This window comes from Triturus cristatus, chromosome 3_2, assembly GCF_964204655.1.
Source record: "Triturus cristatus chromosome 3_2, aTriCri1.1, whole genome shotgun sequence".
NCBI lineage: Eukaryota > Metazoa > Chordata > Amphibia > Caudata > Salamandridae > Triturus > Triturus cristatus.
Genome location: NC_140584.1, coordinates 624,134,267 through 624,156,242, shown reverse-complemented (window position 1 = coordinate 624,156,242; position 21,976 = coordinate 624,134,267). Strand labels below are relative to the sequence as shown.

The 21,976-nt window shown below is 44.9% G+C and overlaps 1 protein-coding gene across 2 annotated transcripts in view; it reads right to left on the bottom strand.

The window, feature by feature from the left end:
* DAGLA (diacylglycerol lipase alpha) overlaps nucleotides 1-21,976 on the bottom strand; it is a 321,198-nt gene that overhangs the window by 144,335 nt on the left and 154,887 nt on the right. For both annotated transcript variants that reach the window (XM_085648539.1, XM_085648538.1), the window contains exons 4-6: nucleotides 20,821-20,922; nucleotides 20,594-20,732; nucleotides 20,215-20,302 (exon numbers count right to left, since the gene is read on the bottom strand). In XM_085648539.1, the coding sequence (XP_085504665.1) occupies nucleotides 20,215-20,302; nucleotides 20,594-20,732; nucleotides 20,821-20,922 (329 nt within the window). The remainder of the gene's footprint in view (nucleotides 1-20,214; nucleotides 20,303-20,593; nucleotides 20,733-20,820; nucleotides 20,923-21,976) is intronic.

Here is a 21,976-nt window from a genome sequence, read left to right as displayed (position 1 = left end):
CTCTTACCTGGGGCCGCGCGGGGCGGCAAATGCCGGAATGGATCACCAGTACCCCCATATTACGTAGTATGCCAGCTGCGGTGACTGGCTGGGGGGAGACAGCATTGCTTGGCCTCTGGTGCAACAGGGGAAACAGCCACAAAAACACGGGCATCACATCGCAATGCCCTTACAACGCGGTTGTTACAACGCACTGCCATTACTACGCAAGTCATTATATCGATTTGCAGTAGATGGCATGCTAACATTAGAAATAGTACAGTTTACTATTCCAACACCTTCCCTGCTGTTATATAGGCTGGAGTTGGAATAGTAAATTATACATTTCAAATGTCAGCACGCCATCTACTGCAAGTCGATCTAATGACTTGTGTTGTAATGGCTTTGCATGGTAACAACGCGGTCATTGTAACAACTGCGTTATGGCACGCATTGTGATGACTCGTGTTGTAACGAGTCATATTCGTGGGACAGAGCGGCAGAGACCGTGAGGAGAGCTGGCTGGGGTGATTGAGGTCCCGACATGGACTTGCTCGTGCGGGGCGACCAGCGGCGGCCTGTAGAACCCGTCACGGACGTATGTGCCACTGGTGGTGAGGGAGGTGGCAACCTGGGTCTGGGGCCTGTGAGGCCTACACCGCAGCCAAGCAGCAGGCTTGCGCGAAGCCCCTCGTACGCACAGGAGTACTGGACACCAGTGGCTGTTGTGGGACTGCAGGGGTTGTGGAGTGACATAACTCAGGCTGGGGCATCTCGAGGCTACAGTCATTCCCAAGTTTCAGGATGATGTGACGCCTGGCAACTACCACATACAATGATTGGGTGGCGGTTCCATGAAAAATGCGGTAGCACGGGTATGCGGCCTGCTGGAGCCTTTCATCGTAGCTAAGTGATTGGCCTCACTGTTCAGTGTTGGCTCAGGAGTAGGGCTGATCCTGGGCTGGGGCCTGCCTGGGCCATTTACTGCTGTCTCGTTACTGACTGCCTTGCCTCCAGACAGCAAACCCCGGTATCAGCACTGTGCTGAGGTCTCCTGGGGCCTTTAATTACTCTTACTGCCAATTGGAATTGGTACCAGCGCTGCTGAGAAGGGCTGTTTGAGTTCAGTTGCTGAGACTGATGGGGATCTGCTGCTGCATCACACGACAGATCTGTGGATCTCCTGGGTAGGCGAGCAGAGGTTTGGCTTGAGATATGCACTTCTACATGTGATCTGACAGGAGCCCTGGGCTTGCTGACTTCTCTACTATACCATGTTTACCTGATCCTCTGTGTCATGTGCCACTCCGGAGGTGGTTGAACGGGGCGTCTTGCTGGATATCAGAGGACTTCAATCGGGTGCCCTAGGCAAGGGTCCTCAGTGTATTGTAATTGGATTTATATAGTGCTTACTACCCCTTACGAGGTGTCGAATCGCAGTTTAGGCGAGTAGCACGCTACTCCAGAAGCCATAAATGATTAATGGTGAATTAGTATAGTGAAATATGAAAATTATTTGAGTGATGGATATGCTAGTCAGTTATTTAGATGGAGAAGGATAGTGGAGGGATAGAAGAGGGGAAAAGGTTTGCATTTATATAGCGCTTGCTACACCTGATGGGGTGTTGAAGCACTTTTTCAGCGAGTAGCACCCTACTCCAGAACCCATAAAGGATTAGTGGTGAATTAGTATAGTGGAATATTAAAGTAATCTGTGTGGTGGATAATTTAGTCAGTTATTTGGGTTTGAGAAAGATAGTGGAGGGATAGAAGAGGGAAAAAAGATTTGCAGTCATAAAGCACTTGCTACCCCTGATGAGGTGTTGAAGCGCTTTTCTATGAGCAGCACGCTACTCTGGAACTCTGGAACCCAAACAGGATTAGTGGTAATTAGCATAGGGAAATGTGCAATTAATTTGATTGGTGGACATGTTAGTCTGTTATTTGGACTGAAAAGGAATAGTGGAGGGATAAAACAGGGAAGGGTCTAGAATTATTCTTTTTTTATAATTATTATTTTTGGGGAGTTTATAGCTGTAGGAGTGGGTTTGGGGTGCGTAAAGGGGAGGTGGAGGGGAGTTAGTATAGGGAAATATGAAATTAATTTGAGTGGTGGATGAAAACTATTGTGTTAAAATAAATGGTGATGGCATAACTTGAAGGTGACGACATCAGGACCCTTGGCTCACTAGAAAACGAGTCTGTATCAGTAACGAAGTACGTGCACAAATCGAGCCCTACATTTTGTTCTTCGTTCGCAGCCATTGCTGTCTTAGCAGTCGCTGCACATGTTATGTTAATGGATGAGGGTGATGGATACAGCCATCTCTTACCCATATTGTGATGCTCAAGCATCGGAGGGACATTATAAACACACATGCTAGGGACATAGAGAGCCCCACGCATATTCTGAAGAGAGAGTTGTTAGTGCACCTGTCTTTTCGAGAGCCTCAGGCTGCCACCAGTTGTGCTTTTCTGGTGATGGTGATATATCTATTGTAATGGAACAAACTCCTTCTAGAGCTCCAGCCGCTGGTGATCTATGTAGACGACTCAGTATTTTTCTTTGGTCCTTGTTTTACCTACTGAGGTTGACTGGTTCTGGATCTGCCAAGATACTGCTGACAGTGCCTGGATTGTGGAGGGGAGCACCTTGTCCCTACCATATCTGCATGCTTTTCACCATGGGTAAGGCGAAGCAAGGGCAAGCCAAACTTCAATTCGTCAAACGCAAATCTGCCAGGCCAAAAGAACAACAGGTCACCGGTGACCAGACTCAGGAGGAAGCTATGGTGGCGGCCATGTTCAATAAGCTCAAAGAATGTCTACAGTCTATTGACAACAAGATAGACTCATTATATGCCTGTCTTGATAGTTTCCAAAACCGTATGGTTCATCAAGACACCAGGATAACGCAAGCTGAGGCCCACATCTCTGAATTGGGGGACACCCAGAGAGAAATAGAATGAGGGCTGACGTCAGCATTGCGAGAGCTGAAGGTCACAAAGCTAAGAACGAAGACCTGAAGGGTAGGCCTGGTAGAAATCACTACGGATTATGGGAGTCCCGAAGGCGGCCACTGGCACCAATGTGGAAACCTTTGTGGAAGGACACATTATTTGCCCGTGAACTTTTCTCCACCGCTTTCATTGTTAAAAGGGCACATCCCACGCTGGCTCCCTAACCTAAATCAGGGCAAAATCCGCATGCCTCCATTGCTCGTCTGTAAAACTACAGAGCGAGGGACCTTTCTAAGAGATCCGAGGTGCTGAAATCCATTTGCAGCCGCTTGGCATAGCTGAAGTCACAACTCAAGCACTTGGAGGGTAACCTTGCCATCAAAGGTGAAAAGCCCCATTTAGCACAGCTACGGCAAACGTTATGTGAATTCAAGAATGAGGCAGAGTGTGAAGTCCTATTCCTGGGCAGAGGTGCCCGGGTGAGGATGTACAGAGAGGAGGATCGGCCTGGCAGAACGCTGGCCTTGTATATCTAAAGTGATGGGGGATGTGGTGGGATTACAAGTCTTCACTGTAAAGGGAGAGACATTACAACAGACCCCACTGTTATATTGCTCGAGTTTGCACTTTTCATGAGAGTTTATATTCTCGTAGATCCCAGGCAGCTCCTCATGATCTGTTTGAGTATCTGGGCCAGGTGGCGCTCACCTGGCTGGATGGAGAAGATAAGGAACTTGTGAAATCCCGAATTACTTTAGAAGATGTTATGAGTGCTATCATGACTCTATCCAGCGGCAAGGCTCCTGGTGGAGATGCTTTGCCTATTGAGTTCTACAAAGCTTATATAGACACACTAGTGCCAAAACGTCTCCACATTTATACTGCAGCAATTGAATCGGGGAGCCTCCCGAAGACTAAAATGAAAAAAATCATTATGGTGCTGCTTATAGCTAGCAAGAACCCGAATTAATGTTCTTCATACCGCCGAATGTCACTACAGAATGCCGACAACAACATTTTGTCTAAAATCCTTTCTCAGAGGTTACAACCTCCGATGCAATTTCCTGTACTGCCAGATCAGTTGGACTTTATCCCCCAGCATTAAACCTCATTTAATCTTTGAACTTTAATGGCCACATTGCATAAAGTGGACAGTTAACTTCAATCTGCTGCCGTTCTCCTGGATGCCACAAAGACTTTCGATTTGCTTGATGGCTGTTCAGGAAAGAAGCACTATGTAGGGCTGGATCAAGGAAGGTACTTCTTATCGCTCATCAACCTGCTTTACACATCTCCAATAGCAAGGGTCTGGGTCAGTGCCTCATACTCTAGCCCGTTAGGGATGATAACTATCCCCCTTAATTTTTGCTTGGGCTATAGAGCCTTAAGCTTGTTATATTTGGAAGCATCACTTGCACTGAGGAATTTCTCTAGGAAACATGTTGTTAATTAGGTCATTAAACGCATACAACATTATACTGTGCGTGCAGCATCCAGAAGTCAATTTGGCCCCAACTGTTAGAGAGAAAACTCGGTTTGGGAAATTCTCTGGTTTACAGATTAATTGGTCTAAAAATGAGGTGCTTCCAATAAATGATGCTTTGGGGCACCCACACTGGAGTATTCCTTTCAACAGAGCCCGGGTGGGTGCAATATCTGGGGCTCTGGATCAGCCAGGATATTGACAAACTAATTTGAAGTAATCATGGCATGGTTCTTGGGAAGATCAGGAGAGATGGATCAAACTCCCACTATCTCTCCTCGGGAGGATTTCTCATAATACAGATTGTGATTTTACCTAAACTTTTATAGTGGTTTGTAAATCTACCTGTTTACCTACCACAACACTTTTTTCAATGGTTGCAGCAGGTCCCATTTGATATGCTGAGGGGGGACAACCAAGGATATCACGTGAGGTGCCGACGAGACCGAGTTGGGATGTGGATGTACTTTCCCTAATGAACTATCCATGATGGGAATAGGCCCGGAAATTACACTGTGACATCCCATACTCTTTAGTATTGTCAATTGAATAGAATCTCCTGGTACCCCCTGCAAGGGCGAAAGCAGTCAAAGGGTTGTTGCGACGGGTAGGTATAATTACCATAGGGGATTTATATGAAGACAACTTAGTTATTTCACATAGTAGTTTTTGTGCACGTGCTGGGGTGACTCTGCATGCAAATTATTGCTATCGCAGAGTACAGTCTGCGTTCAGGGCTGAACTACCCTCGTAACCAACACAAAGACCAGATACACAGCTTCGAATGGCTTACGTAAGTAGAGCTGGCGCAAAGCACTATATTGTACTTGTACTCTGCCATTCCGGCAGGGTTTTAGACAACCTCCTTTAAGCCATGCTCCGGTGGGAGCTCTCTCTAGGACACCAATTGACTGATAAAGTATGGTCGAATTGTTATGCACAAGTTAAAAATACTCCACTTAGCTACAAGCATAAACGCATATGTTTTAAATACCTGCACCAATATTACAGCACTCCAGAAAAAATAGCTACATTTAATGGGAACGTCTGTGCCAGGTGAGCTAGCTGCGACCTACCCAATGTTAATTTCCTCAATATGATGTGGGACTACCCTTCACTTGCCACATATTGAGCGGATGTATTCTTGGTGGTTTCTGAGATTGTGGGGATACCTATTGACACTGCATTCCAAACTGTCCTACTGGGTGATACATCAGAGTTACCCCCGGCGGACCACCGACTTGCGTCTGTCCTACTGGTACTAGCCAAGAGATGTGTGGCCATGATGTGGATGTGAAAAGGGTACTGTGAAAAAGTGGCTAAGGGATGTTGCATACAGTCAAGACATGTCTGAAGGATATGCTGAAACAGTCTGTCATGTAGTATATCCCAAGGACATATGGGCCCAGTTTAGTCTTTCTCTGCTACGGAATACTGGGTCATTGCCACCATCATTGCCTACTTCTGGGACCTCCGCAAACCCTTCCCGACCCGTGACCCTTCTAGTAGTTACAGAACTCTTGGCGTGTTTTGAATTACCTATGCTGATCAGTGGTGTCTAGTGGTGTCAGTTTCATAAATATACTACCTGTGACAAAATGTATGTACCATGTCTATATTTGTTGTTCTTTGCAGAAGTTTAATAAAAATTTGTTTTTTAAAGATTTGCGGTCCCTGGATCATCTTGGCCATCTTCAGGATACGTGGGATTAGCAGCAGAGGCAGAAGGGAGGCCAGAATCCCACTGAAGACTGAATGTGTCTTCTAAAGAACCCTATAAAAGAAACTCTAGGGTGCAAAATGCTGACCAGTAAGCATTCAACAGTAGCAAGCAGATCTACTGAGGGCACACCCCACTGCACAAAGATGCCCTGATCCACCACCTGCAAAACAGCAGCCATTCATAACTGGCAAAGTGAGGCCTGGCAGGTTTGGCCACCCTGATGTTTAAGAAACCTGCCAGCTAACCAACCGTCAGAGATATACCATGTGGGTCAAGCTGGCATGCAGCTTCATAGCCATTAGACAGAGCAGAGGGTGTGCGTTCCCACTCTGCTCTACTTGTAGCAGTACCACAGGGTGGTTGTGTTGTTCATTAGGACCTGATCTCACCTTCCCTTGATGAAAGGCAGAAAAGCCTTGAGGGCTGGGTATATAGCATGTAGCTCCCCAAGGTTTATATTGGATATTGTGACGCTGTTCCACCGAAAACCAGAGGCATTTATCCTCCACATTGTCCAGGCGACCTCCTAAGCCCTGAGAAGATGTGTGCATCATTACTGTGAGTTTGGGGCAGACAGAATGGTCTGCCACGTGTCAAACTGACATTTATCACCCACCATTGAAGGTCCTGGGCTGTCACTTCTGATACAGGGATGTGTCCAAAAGGCATCCTCAGTTTTGGTCCCACTGAAGGTGAAGATTCCACTGCAGAGCCCACATGTGCCTGAGGGCACGGGAGACCAGCAATAGGCAAGGAACATGGCACAAACCTGGACTCTTTGCAGAGGAGGAAAGGCATTCAAAGCCACCATGTCAAGGATGCCCCCCATAAAGAAAATCCTCTGTACTGATTGAAGATGGGATTCTGGCTCAGAGTGGCTAGCAAGTAAACTGCTGCCTTCAAGTGGTCTGCGACTGACTGAGAACTGCCAGCCTTGAGAAACCAGTCATCAAGGTTCTGGGTCACGTATTCCTGACCTGAGAAGATGAGCTGTGACCACTGACATCACTTTTTCTCAGCACCGGAGGGAATGAAGTCAGGCCAAATGTCAGTATGATAAACTGGAAGTGTTCCAAACTCATGACAAAAAGAAGGTAAAGCCTGTGGGACTACAGGATTGGTAAAAGAAACTTCATAACCTGCAAGTCCAAAGACATCATCCAGTCTCTGGGATCTAAGGCATCCAGGACTTGAGCCAAGGTCTGCATTTCGAACATCGATTGAACCTTTGGCAAGCAGCGTCTGAACTTCTCTAGCTACGATAGCAGCATGCTCCTTTGATGTCTGATAACACACTGGTGGTACATGTGGAGTGGTGGATAAAAAAGGAAGGGCATCATCAAGCTGAACAATATGAAGGCCCAGCGAGTCCAAAGTAACTGCATGACAACTGGGACAGCAAAATCAGATTCTGACCCCTACCCATACGACTCGTGGAGGTAAAACTAAAACGGCTTGGCTGCAGCTCCCACAATTGACGAAGAAGATGAGGACTGCTGCATCTGCTGCCTCTGACACCACCTCACCACTTTGGAGCCACAAAAAGGCTAGACTTCCTCTGTCAGTATGCAGGCAAGGTCCTTCAAGTACACTTGGAATTTCTAGTACTGTTGCTGGAACTGGTGAGCTGCAGAAAGTAATTCCAAAGAGTGTGTCGTGGCCTGGCTGTCCTTCAAGCACTCCAGCAATGAATCTGCCTTTGCTCTGAAGAGACTGCTTCATCAAAAGAAATATCCATCATGATACCTAGACATCTTCAAAGATACAAGTTGAACACATCCATGCATTTCGTCTTACAATGACATCAGTGCCAATGGTGTGTCTGTGGCAATCTGTGATGTCTAGCCCAGCCCTATGTTGTTTATGCCCTTCTTCTGGTAGTTGTGAACGGTCTGAGCAAAAGAAGGCTTAAAGATCTCAGCGGAGCAGGCAAGATCTTGCTGCCATATCCCAGAGCATGTGTGTCAAATAGCTCAAGAAGCAGACATGTTCAATGAACATAGAGCCAAACTGGCAGAAGAAAAATATTTTCTAGCTTACCCCATCAGTCTTCTTGGTTTCTCCACCAGGATTAACACTGGAAAAAACATTAGGAATCCTCATGTTCATGAAGTCTGAATGATGCCTGGAATGGAATGTTGCATTAGGAAGGATGGGTTCTCAGGAGTTGGCCTATGGCGCTGAGAAACTGGATTGCTCACAGGTGGTGCTAAATGTTGTTTGGAACAAGTAGTCGTAAATGCGTCTTTAAATGGTAGTATAGACTACTTCATTGATGGTCTCGGCTGCTATATTTCGGTCAGTACGTTTGTTTTGGTTTCAACTGCGCATAACTGTAAATCCTAGAACTTAGCAGTACTATAGCCAAACACCACAAAGGACACACTTTCCTCAGTAGATGGGCACAATGGTAAATCCAAATCAGTTTCAGGTGAAATGTCTAAACCACTAAAATCCTGGAGTCTGGAATCAACCCCTCTGGAGCTGAGGCTGGTGTCGAAGTAGGCATTACCGGCAAAGCCTGCGGCAAAGGAGTTGATGCCTGGCCTGGTGTCAGCTGAGGGTCAGCCTGAGGCCAAACAGTATTACTGTCACTGGTAGAAGTCTAACTGGATGCCCTGAAAAATCCCTAGGGCGGAAAGATGCGCCAGAGGGACCCAGAACCATCTGGAATAACTTCAGCACTGCCTCCATAAAGGCCTTAATCGGATGGTGGCTTGGGAAACTTGGGGTGCATCAACTCGAATCTGGGAAATGGGCTAGGCACTGCCAGAGTTGGAACCTATGATCACTGACTGATTTTTTTCCTGCAGTTGGAACCTCTGGAAGGAGCCAAGCATCCCTTGGTCTGCTTTCGTTGAGACTTATCACTCAACTTAGTCTTGGACTTACTTAAGGATGGCAATCGAGAACAGATTAGGAACTGGAACGTGCCCACTTCCTATACTCTGAAATGTAGCGCTTGGTTTTGCGCTCCCTGATGGCCTTTGAATGTGTCAGAGATCATTTGTTGCAGGCCTTTGAGGCAAGGCAATAAAAGTAGTTGTGAGAGTCCATGGCCAACATCTGTCTCCTACAGGAGTAGCACAGCTTAAATCTTGTAGTTTTAGGAGACATCCCTGCACACTGTCAAGTAAATACTTTTGCAGAATTTGTAAAAGCACCAAAAACCTTTGATAGAACAGCTGTGAATTCACATCAAAGGGCACGGAAAAAGAGGAACTAATATCAAAACAAGTGTGGCGACTATATGTGGCTCCATGTCATCATTTCCAGAGGTGGGATGGATCCACCACGGAATCCGACAGCGCCACCTATCGAGACGAGGGAGCTTCTGCAGGAAAAGGAAAAATTACCAGCTCTAGTCTGTTGCCTTAGAGGATTCAAAAAGTGAGGTATCTGCAGTTAGACGTATCCATCAGAAACATAAGCAAAGCTATGCAAGGCAAATATAATAAAAGACTGAAAAGTAAGCTATGTCTGATATCTATTGCTTTAACAGACATTGACAACAGCAGATCACAGAGATGCATTTCTTTGCCAGAATCTGTTCTTCAATATTTTATTTAATGAAGTGGTGTAAAAACAGAACTCAGAAAACACACCTAGTAAGGAAAGCAGCTCTGAGATCTGTTGTTCCCTGTTCACCCATGAATAGTGCCTCTGTTGCAGTGGGGCTGTGAACATCATGCATACCCAGCCAACTTGCACATATTTGGAGGGTGTCACCTCCTTGAACTCATCTTCACCCTCCAAAAAATGGACATGCCTCATTAACTCCAATGGGATTAACCACCATGAACACCCCCCACCCATTGTTTTTTTAATTTCCATTGATTTTAATGGGATCACCACCCAAAACCCCGAACCTCACCCCCCTATGAGATTGAATGCTCTATTCCTTAACTTTGAAAAGCTTTACTCTTTGTGACAGTACTAGTTATACCTCTGTGTGCTTTCAATACTAAAGCACAGATGGCTTACACTGCACTGAAATACTAGAAATCACATCCGTAGCGGTTTTGATTTATAGTTCAGATGAAAAGAAACTGGCCTTTGTGGATTTCCTACAACCTACATTTTTTACATGCCTTAACATCATTTTATAAACCCCGCCCACTCCTTTGCCATCTCTGTCTCTGGCCTTGACCCCACCCCTTCCAACCATATCATCTGAAGGGAGCCTAAATTGAAAACATTTTGCTCAGGGCTAGCTCAACACAAAAAAAGTTTGAAGACCTCTGCATTAACCACATTGGCTTTTATGAAGCTCAATGTCCTCAAGTGAATATAATTGGTGTGCTGCTGCCCTCCAGTGAATATTTTTCGATAAGAAGCTTCTTTTGGTACTAGACATTTATACACCTTCCATTATTTATGGATTGTTACCTCCAAAATACTCTTTATTAAGAATTCTAGGCATCTTTGTTATGTATTTCACCCACTTGTAGTAAAACTGTTTAAGAGGTACGTTTGTCCCCACTTAATGTTTGTGGCATTTAGTAAGTATTTTTTTTTTTGCTTGACTAAACGTGGTGTTAATTAGTAAGTTTTGTATTTCTATGACTGCATGGCAACTTGATGTACTTTGTTACACTTCACGTCTCATGAGTTGTTACTCAGAAAAGGCTACCGAAAGTGAGCCAGTCATATCCTTAGGAAAACTGGTGATATCCAGCTCAGGTCAAGCCTGTGGTCCACCTATTCCACAGTCAGCCATTTGGCCAGTCTTCAGAGCTGCAACTTAGGAAACAGGTCAAGGAGGGTAATGGATCATAAAAGGTTTGTCGCATGTTTGGAAATTGCAATTTTGAAACTTATCAGTTCAAACAGCACACTTCCTTCAGCTCACCTTTATGTATGTGCGATTTCAGTACTTATTAGTTGACAGGATTATAAGCATCGTCCATTACTGTGAAAACATTCAGAAAGGTGACTAGCAGAGTTGTCCAGCTCTGTGAAAAATCACTGCCCCCTTCTTACAATCCACATTATCGATCCTCAGTTCATTTTGTTCAGTCTAACCTGAAAACACACACAAACTAGAAAGAGAAGTTTGTGGCCTGGTGACTCAGAGGAGTGTGTGCAACTTGTATTCTTGTTTTTCTTTTTCCTAAAAGAGACTACAAAGCGGGAGTTAGTTTCAGAACAATATAATCTCTCTGATACACAAGGAGCAAACTGTGTGCGCATCAGGGCTGTTGATTATTTTCACTTCCAGGTATGGCCACATCACTCTAATAGGACAGGGCTACCACCACTGTGATCTGACAGTCAAGTGAAGATGCACTGCCAAGTTCCATTGAAGGAAGCAGCTAAAACTTCATAGACCAAAAACCAGCAGTTCCACCCACACCTAAATGCACTTCATGGGATCCGCGAGGGTGGCAGACAGGTCATTTGCTGTTAGTAGGTGAACTGTCCCACATTTGCCAACCTTTAGGTGACCCCCCCCTCCCCCACGGGCTCAGTGAAATAGGTTCCTTGGTGCGGTCTGGTTGAATTGAGGGACGCTCTAGAGCAACTGTACAGTTTAAGGTGCTTTGAAATTATATGGTATAGTAAACATGGCTACCAAGCATATGTTCCATACAGGAGCATGCCATTATATAGCCAATTAAACTGCCTTGGCTCTACTTGCTTGAGCAAACATAGCCAAAGGTGGAGAAGTCCCGCAATGAAGGCAGCATCCCAAATAGCAACAGAGGCCTTGAAAGTTCAATTCACTAGTGTTTGGAATAGAGGGGTCATTTGGGTAGAGTAACATATTAAAACATTTTGAAAGGAGAAACAAACACCTTTGAGTTCTTAGAAGCGCCAGTGTCCCAAATACATGATTGCAACCTACACAAGTCAATTTAATGTTTAAACTCGATTATTGAGACATGAAGGAACACGTATTGTCTAAGCAACAAGACATTTGGGACCAACAGGCCAACTAGCAAACGTGCATCCACTTCCTCCTATTGTGCAACCTCTATCATTGCTTATGATACTGATATTGTAATATCAGGCACCAGTTCATAAACTCAACAATCAAGAGCAACGTTAAAAAATAACAATTCCCTGGCTGAAAAAGAAGGTCCAAGTGATTTGTAAGATTGGAAAGTGTCTAAATCTGCCAGAGTACTGAGATATTAAATATAAGACTATGGTAAGTCACAGAGAAGCATTCTGGAAGAGTCTGTATGGACAGCTGTTCTAGCACTTGTTAAGTGACCATGAGGGGATTTGGACAAAAAAGGGAAAGAATTAAAATGTGTCATGTGCAAAACTCACTGGACTCATTCCAGAATACTTGAACATCATATCTAGGGGAGAGGAGTTGGCCTAATGGCTAGGGTGGTCGACTTCGAATCTGTGGAACAAAAATGAAAGTGTCCTCATGTAACGCAACTGGTGCTATGTAAAGCGCCCGGATACCCAATTCGGGTCAAGTTCGCGCTACATAAAACGCTGTAAAAAAAAAAAATCTACTCACTAAAATAAAGAACGCAGATGGCAAGTTTTGTACGTGGCCCTGTTTGCAGGGTCACCCCCAAACTGTTTGCCTTCACTCCTCCTGCTTTGGCTGAAATTTGTTTTGTTGCCATTATGACACTGCAAACTTTGCCGCTACTAACCAGTGCTAAAGTACATGTGCTCCCTCCCTAAAATAAGGTAAAATTGCTTTACACCCTATTGACACATTTAATTTGCTGATAAGACCCTAGTCAAGAGGTAGTACATGTACCCAGGGCCTGTAAATTAAATGCTACTAGTGGTCCTGCAGCACTCTTTATGACACCCACTGAAGTTGCCCTTTAAACATGTCTCAAGCCTGCCATTGCAGCTTGTGTGCGCAGTTTTAAACTGCGATGTCAACCTGGCAAAATAAACCTTTTGTTAGGTCCAAACCTTATTTTGTAATACATATAAATTACCGTAGGACAGGCCCTAAACACCCCATGGGGCAGGGTACAGTGTATTTAAAAAGAAGAACATGTACTTTAAAATTCTACATCTCCTGGTAGTGAAAAAATCTTCAATTTCTTTTTTCACAATTGCAATACCTCTCTCTCCCATGAGATTTCAATGGGCTACCGTATTCATTTAATAGGTGATAACTTTTGTTTGGGAGCTGGTATGAATCTTGTGATTGGTGTCTGAAATTTTTTAATTTAAAACACTCTTTAATGGTAAAGTCAGATTTTAAGTCACAATTCTGAAAATGCCACTTTTAAAAGAGTTGGCACTTTCTTGTTCTAACCATTTGGTGCCTGCAGCCTGTTTCCTGAGCCAGGAGACTAGGTGTAGTTGGCAGATGGCCTTTGTGTATTTCTCCCGGAGAGTATCACAACAGAGAGTCTGGGTGTTAGCAGGATCGGCCATCCTTACTTGATGAGAGGGGCAGAGCAGTTGCTTGTCACACTTGCACTATCTAAGGTCACACACAAAGGACTTCACCCAAGTCTGTTGTGCCTGCAGACAGACTGGGGCCAAGGCAGGGAGGCAGGAAATTCCAGACACTTCTGTACGGGAAGACGCCAGAAGTTTCTTCCACTTCAAAGTGGGCACCAGTATAAAAAGGGGACCCTCAGACCCACTTGTGAGTACACTCCTGGACCTGTGGATACTACAGATGAAGGACTGCCCTTCTGCCAGAGGACTACCCTGCTGCCAGAGGCCTATCCCGCTGCCAGAGGCCTGCCCTGCTGTCTGAGAGGGAAGGCTGGACCTGCACCCTTCATCCCAGGCTGAATTGACTCCAAGGGTCAGCTGACTCACCTCCTGTTCTGAACTACAAGGACACAAGAAGCTCAAGAGGCCTCTGCAACTGTCCAGCTAACCTGCTGCACTTGACTTTCAACTGGACCTGCTGGCCTCTGCTGGTGTGGGCTATTGAATTCCAAGAGCTGCCTCCCAGGACCAGAACCCTTGGTGTGGCACAAGTTGAGCTCCACCTAGAAGAAATACCAGAAATCCTGAAGTTTTGTGCTCTTCGCGACCGCAAATGAGCCCATTAGTGCCAGGAACTTTCTGCCCGCGCTGACCACCAACGCAAAGCTCCGGTGAACCGACTCTTCACACTACATCGACTGCCAGCAATGTGAGATCTGCACTTTGCGGCACCACATCGACAACCACATCGACAACCCCGCGGTAACCAATGCCAACCTCCAGCAACAACCATCTGTGAAGCCCAACAGGATCTTTGTGCTACAGTGATGGATGTCCACGACTACTCGCCTGCTCCTTGCGCTAAAGTGATGACCATCCGTGACCAATGTTCCCTCTTATTTTTTTATCTGTGTGCAGCAGTGTCAGGGCCGGACTGGCCTTAGCGGGCACCGGGCAATCCCCCGGTGCGCCGCACGGGTGGGGGCCAGTTTTGGGCCCCTGGGGGCCGTTTTTGTTACAGGGCCGGTTTTGCAGCATAGCTGCAAAATAGGCCCTGTAACAAAAACGGTCGAAAACCGGCCCTGGCAAAGAGCTCGCGGCACCCCCAAGCCCCGGCCGAGCACTTTGCCAGCGCCGGTTTTGGTTCCCAGTCCGGCCCTGGGCAGTGTAAGGTCTGTGCGCTGCAACCAAGGCTACGTGCGCCAGGAATGCAACCGTGCTGGAGGCACCCTGTGCAACAATGTTTGTTGGCACCCCCCAATGACCACCTGCGCCACCGATTCCCTCACTACCACACTATAACAGTGCCCCTCAAGTTTCCATTACCACTCTCTCTGATGTATTTCATTTGTTTTATAGCGCCACTCATACCAGTGTAGGGTTACAGAGGACTTAACATTGCACACACATTCAACAGAGACAATCAATCATACGTATGTAAAACAGTCTATAAGAAATGTTACATAAGACAGAGGACTGCAAGGTATAGGAGTTACATAATCTATACTGGTAGGCAGTAAGAGTGCTTGGTCTGCAGAAGCACAAACTCAGAATTTAAAATGTAACACCATGGTTGGGGGTTCTCTTTAATAAGAAATGCTTTCTGCACAAATGAACCCTTTTTGCAACATTAGGACAATGAATGGCTGGGAACAAATCATAACAACTAACGTATACCTTGCAGTATGCACGAAGTTCTTTGATGACAATTAACAGTTTACTGTTCTATATTAGGATTTTAACTTCTACTGCTAGTAACAAAATCACCTCTCCGACAAAAGTAGTAACCCACTAACCTATTTTAATTCTATGCACTTTGGTATCTGCATGGTACACATTCTTTGCAGCAGGCATATTAACCCTCTGCGTTACCTTAAAACTTCGACTAGAGAAAACTCTGATCTCTCTCCAGGCAGATCATTAATCATCAGAGTTATCTTGACATATATATTATTGCCTGAAAAATGCTGGAGGCATGGAACATCGCAGCAGTTTTTTTCAAAACAATAATAAACCTGCAAACACTGCGCCCGTGCACTGGCACCGGTTGCACGGTCGCACCGCCCTAGAGCCAGTCCTGGCCCCGTAGCCGTGCACCATTAACAAAAGAAATGCAGCAAGTCTACAGGCACAATGTGTGCTTTCTGGTGATTCTTAAAGCACACGTCGTGCTTGTAGACTTGCTACATTTCTATTGTTAATAGGCAATGGCACACAATCTGCCACGCTCTATTAACAAATGAAATGCAGCAATTCTACAAGCAAGACATGGGCTTTCAGAATCGCCTGAAAGCACACATGCTTGTAGACTTGCTGCCTTCCATTTGTTAACAGGGTGCGGCTGCAGGGCAGATTGTGTGCCTTTGCAAAAGTATTGATGTTAATTGCAGTGCATGACGGGTGCTGCGATTAACATGAATACTTAAAAAAAAGGCACACAATCAGCCCGCAGCCGCGCCCTTTTAAACAAAAGAAATGCAGCAAGAGCAGGAGCCACTTGCTGATAAAATTGCCTTCCGCTCGTGTTCTCTTCATGGGTGGTCCTACCGGAAAAGGAAATTCCCGATTTAGCACCACTTGCATTGTAAAAGTGGTGGCGCCAACAGTCCTTACAAAGGTGCTTATGTGTGTGCTTCACACATGACACTGTGCGCACCTTACACAGAACAGTGTCTGTGACACTCTCCCTGCTCCTCGTGGTCTCCTCCATCACGAAATGGACTCTTCATGCAGGACATTAGGAGATAACTTTTCCACCAGGACCAAGATGGCCCCTGTATCCAGCCTGTGCTGAATTGCGGTCGGCCTGAATTTGTGACCATCACCCGGTCTCGCTCGTCCAGACAACCACAAGTAGTGCTTTGGGCTTTTAGGTACTATACTTACCTTAAATCTTTGAAATGCCATATCTCTAGTTTCATAGATTTGATTTTTGTCGCTTTGGTGTCAAATAATTTATTTAATTTTACTAAATTTTTCTAAATTGGTAAGGAATTTTCCTTTTGTTCTGTTTTCACTTTATTCATGTTTAAGTGCTGCATGAATATTTTACACATTGTTTAAGCCTGACTGCTTTTCTGCCAAGCTACCAGAGGGTTAAGCACAAGTTAATTTAGGGACGTTTTGTGGGTCACCCTGACAAGGACTGTGGTTGTTTCACCCCCCTCAACCAACAACCCAAAGGAATGGAATGTCATTCTCACTTTCCTGAGGGCTCACATAATTCTGGAGAACGTCAAACCATCTAAAGCAAACCTCTGCAATGTCGCCAGGTAATAAAGTGACTTTTAGTGTATTTTTAAGACTAGCATTGGCCAAGAACTTTCGATTTCTACTAAAGTTATGTATATAATATACTTACTTATAGAAGCCATCAGTGAGTTGTGTTCCTCTGCGGGTTTGTTTAAATTTTTTCTCATCCCTTACAGCATAAACAGGGAGCAATGGGTCAGCCCACTTCAGACATTGGCTAACTACACTGTGCAACAGGATTCTGCTCTTTCACAAAAGCACATCCATTAGTAGATTCCTTCAATACCAGGGACTACTATGGCCAACTGTACTGTGGGAGGAGAAATACTTGCTTTAGCCAATGTTTGCTCAAACAATTGGCCGGAGCCCAGCAGCTCCTCAGAAATAAAGTTTTACAAACATCATAACAAAACAAGCATTAACGAATCCCAAAGGCTGTCGGTTAATTCCACACCTGCTTGTATGTTAGTGTCTGGACTCCAGCACACTAACATGGCTCTCCACGGTATGCAGGACCGTATATAAATCAATAAATAAATCCACAGGAAATAAATTACCCAGTGATGAGGCTCATCCATTATGGGACATTGAGGCATCTAGAGTTCTCTATCCAGAAGTAGAGAACTGCCACTGGGGGCCCAAATGTTGAAATAGTGGTCTGATACCTCCTTGTGCAGTGCTCACTATTGGATAGGACGCTTCAGCTTGCTCAACCTGTCCACCTGAGTGTTTTGTACCTCTGCGTGATGTGTGGCAATCAAACCAAGCCTTGCCTAATGTCCCAGGACAATTCTCCAAGGCCAGACTGCATATTGGTAAGGGTCAAATCCCATCTTATCAGCTTATATAAGATAGGACCACAGTGCTGTCCGTGATATTCAGGACCCTTTTTCCAAAACAATCAGGAGAAAAGTCATCACCATTAGTAAGGCGGCTTCCCACATACATCCAAGGAGTGCCATTTCAGAAAAACATCCATGTAGACTTCACTAGTAGAGGGACAAAGTCGCTGGGGACTGGATTCCTACAAACACCACGGAAGGGTGAAGGCCCTTACACTTACATCCATTGCTATGCTAGCCGAAGCAGATCTCTCTCATGAGAATCTATGTCTGCAGAAGCACCTGAATGGGGGAGACCTCTGTTCCGACATGTTGATGTGCCTGTCTCTTGGTTTCGGAAGCATACACCTTCACAAATGGAGTTAATTTTACTCAGCTGGAATTGCTTCAAATGAATAGTCAAGATGTTTCAGATCCCAGAAGGTCCAAAGATATCTGGCTTGAGGATGACTGAATAGCTCAGTCATCCAAGTGCAGTTAGAAATACATCCCATTCAAAGACAGATGGCATAAGCTGCTGTCATATGCATGGTAAAAACGTAGGATGAAAATCTGAGACCAAAATCTCACACGACTAGGGTGCACACCTAGTCTCCGCATCCACAAAGTGGACTGGACTCACACTGGATATTTCTGTGGGCAGATAATGGTCACTTAGGAGTGGGCTCACAAATTATATGAATTTCCTCAATTCACAAGTCCAGAGCCAAGTAAATTATGGTGTTCCTTATTGTTGTTTGATGATTTTGTGCTTTGTTACATGGACTGTATTGTTTTGTCTCTGAATCTTGTTCTGAGAAATGCATGGTGAATGTGGCTTTTGCCACAAGTAGTGTGCCACAAATAATCGAATTAAACTAAGTGAATCAAGTCTGGTTGAGATTTGTTTATGGCTGTGCTCCATCATTTCAGGACAAAACCACTTTATTCCCTGCAGAAGCTAAAGAAACACTAGATGATTGTGCCATGCTCACATGGAATAGAGTAAAAGTAAATTTGTACTCCTATTTCACTTTCAATAAAGCTCATCAGCTTAGTTCAGGTCTGAGTAAGGCACTTAGTGAACGTTATTATACATCAACCAGAAAGAAATCGCTTAACAAGTGGAATATGTTTCAGTTTGACTGTTCTCTGCCTAAACTTGGAACTGTCCATTCTTACCCTTTTGCATAATTTTTGTTTCACTCCAAGCTTCCAACTGATTTTGTCTCCCTTATATGGAGTGCCTTGCTTTGATGAGACTGTAGAGTCTCCAACCTTAAGCAATGCGAGATAGACAGCTCAAGAGATCTGAAGCAGAAGAAGTTTCACAGTTGAACCAGTAAAAAAGAAAGCAAATCTGTTCACCACACTACATGCATTCTCGGGAACTTTGATTTGTTCAATGGAAGCCAACAAACAGTAGAGGAAAGACAGAGCGTGACTGAGAAGGATACACCGTGTCTGGTGTAAGATGTGTGGAGGGAAGTTTGTGGGGTATATACCTTTGGGCATCTCAAATGTTTGACAGCAAGGACAGGTAGTCACAGTTCTTTACCTTAGCAGGGGTGGACATCATTGGAGTAACGGGAATGGGAGTTCAGGATGTATGACTTGAGCACTGTGGCAGACTTTAAAATATTTTAACACCAGACCAACAAGGAGGTTTACAATAGACTGCACCTGTTCACTCTCCAAAACTGTAAATCTTCATTTCGGAAGTTTCCACTATCTTTGATGACACCTTAAGCTGCAAGTTGGACCACGAATTGCTTGCATAAATTCACATTCTGTGTGCGGTCTAATACCTATCTTCCTGTTTGCATCTGAAAGATTGGCAAACTGCATACTGTAATAAATATCTTTGCAATGGAACTGAAGCGTTAAAAGTGTAAGATTAATGTTACCTGGCTTCCTTTAATGAATATGTGCCTGAAATATATGCCCTACAAGTCCTATGTTGATCTTTAATCTCAATTGCTAAAGAAACCATCGGGGTAATTTGGATATTGTGCCAATTGTCTTTCAAAAATGACCAAAAAGGTTCAAATATCCCTCAGACTCTCAAACCTTCCTCCTCTCCACAACAAATGATGGCACTGAGACCCAAATTACAGGCATTCTTGTGGGAGTGGCACTTACACTATGGAGTATGGTAGCCTTGAGAGGAGAGGATCTTGCTACTGTCCCTCCCTATGTTACGCTGTCCAATGAAGGAAGGTAGTCCCAGAAAGAATGGCGTCAAAGCAACTTTCAAAGAGATGGGAGCACTATTAGTGACATTCAAAAGAAATCCCCCAGCTAAGAAAACTATGGGGCAACAGTTTAGCTTCAGCCCACTAATCTCCCTTTATATGCACTTAGCTCGATTTCTCAGTATTACATACCAAGTTTAAAAAAAAGAGGATAGGGGAGTAAGTGAAGAACAAGTGTTTGGTGCAAACTGCCCCACTGTTAGAGTGGATTTCTTTCAATTTGTGGACCCTGGGATTTTGAAGAAGTCGACTAGTCCCCGGTTGAAAGGGTGATGTTATGTTTCCATCGTACCAAGTGGCGGAAAACATAAGACATGGATCAGAGGACATGTCAAGCACCAGAGCCTTGGTTACTACTCACCGACTGAGAATCCTTGGTGCGAGTGCAGCACAGGAACACCTTGAGCCTGCGAGTCCAGCTGCTGGCCTGGCCTTCCTCTAGACGGTGCCTGTGCAGGAAAACAACAGGAGATTGAACAAGGAACAGAGGCACATACAGCAGAAGATCAGGAGTCAGACGACACGAAAGAGGGGACAGGCGAATAAGTGGTGAAGGGAAAGGCAAACAGGAAAAGACATGAAGAAAACCGATAGCGGGACATCAGAAGGAATTGGATAGGGGGACCGAAAGAGAAAGAAAGGCGAGGCATCTTGATAAACCCATTGGGGAGTAATAGGCTGGGAAACAGAAACAGGCAGTAGAAAAAAAGAGGACTTCATGCTTCATACACAGCGCTCACCGGAGGTTGTATGTTCGCAGGTTCCGCTGCCGCCTCTTCGTGGCCCTCAGTTTGACAAAGGTCCGCCCGGTTGGGTCAAAAACACACAGCACAGTAATGCAGACACTCAGGATCACTACCCAGTTGCAGACAACCATTCCTGTACGTGGAGGAAGCATGAAGACTGGGGTCAGGCACATTCACCTTCGTGTACTACTGCATCCTGAAGGGAAGCATCAGGCACCTACCTAGGGTGACATTCTTGGCTGTGATGTCGTTGCAGGACGTGTAATACTGAGCGAGCCACACAATACCCACGATGGCGTAAACAAACTCAATTACTAGGATAGCTGAAATATGAGAATGAACATTGCCATCAGAAGTACTGCACCAATGCATAGCTCTACACCATCAACAGGACTGCACAATCACGCATTGCACCACTGTCCTCACTGCACCACTGCACAATCACAATAAGTGCACCACACTGCACTAACAGCATTACTGTGTGATACTGTTCTATCCCAGTGACTGCCCCACACAGCATCATCTGCATCACCGCACAACACAGCACAATTCCAACAACTGCCACACATGCCACCATTGATATCTCTGTATAACATTGCAACCCTCACTATGTCGCGCTTCAGTTTTGGCATGTTGTGATGCCAATGCACTATCAAGGTCCGGGGGCCACACTGCACCTTTAGCATAACTGCATGGACTGAGATTCAACACAGAGATAAGAAATCCTCACTACCTCAGTGTTATAATGGGCACATGAAGCCTTACATAGCACGTATCTGAGCACACCAGGCTAATCTCCATCAGTTCAGAATATGAACAACTGACAGATTCAATAGTAGTTGTGTGTGCAGACTGCAATACAACAGACCACAAACACCAACAGAGTGTAAATGAATGAACGAGTGAATTAAATAAATTATGAAGCGTGAAACAGCTGCCGAACGGGCATCCTGTGCAGGGTAGGTAGGAAGATAGGGAAAATGCCATATCATCAGTCCCAATGTATAATCAGCTCAAACACCTAGTGCAGTACCATACCATTCCTTAGCACTATATTCATGATTAGTGCCAGACTAAACCATGCAACTTCTGTCTCTTTTGAGCCTACTTATCACTTAATCTTGGAGTCTTCTCAGGGCGATAAAATAAATACCACTGAATCGGGTATTTAAAGATTTTTGGGAATAGTTATGAAACTGCAGACTATGATTGCAAGCGCGTTAAACCAAGCTTAGGCAAAGTCAATCGATCTGGTTTACATTCTGAATTCTGACTAAAACATAAAAACACCCGCAGCAGTGAAAAAAAAAAAGATTACTATCAGCCAAAGTGGTCTGTTGATACTGTATTTGGCTGTGTTTACTATAGCTTAGCTGC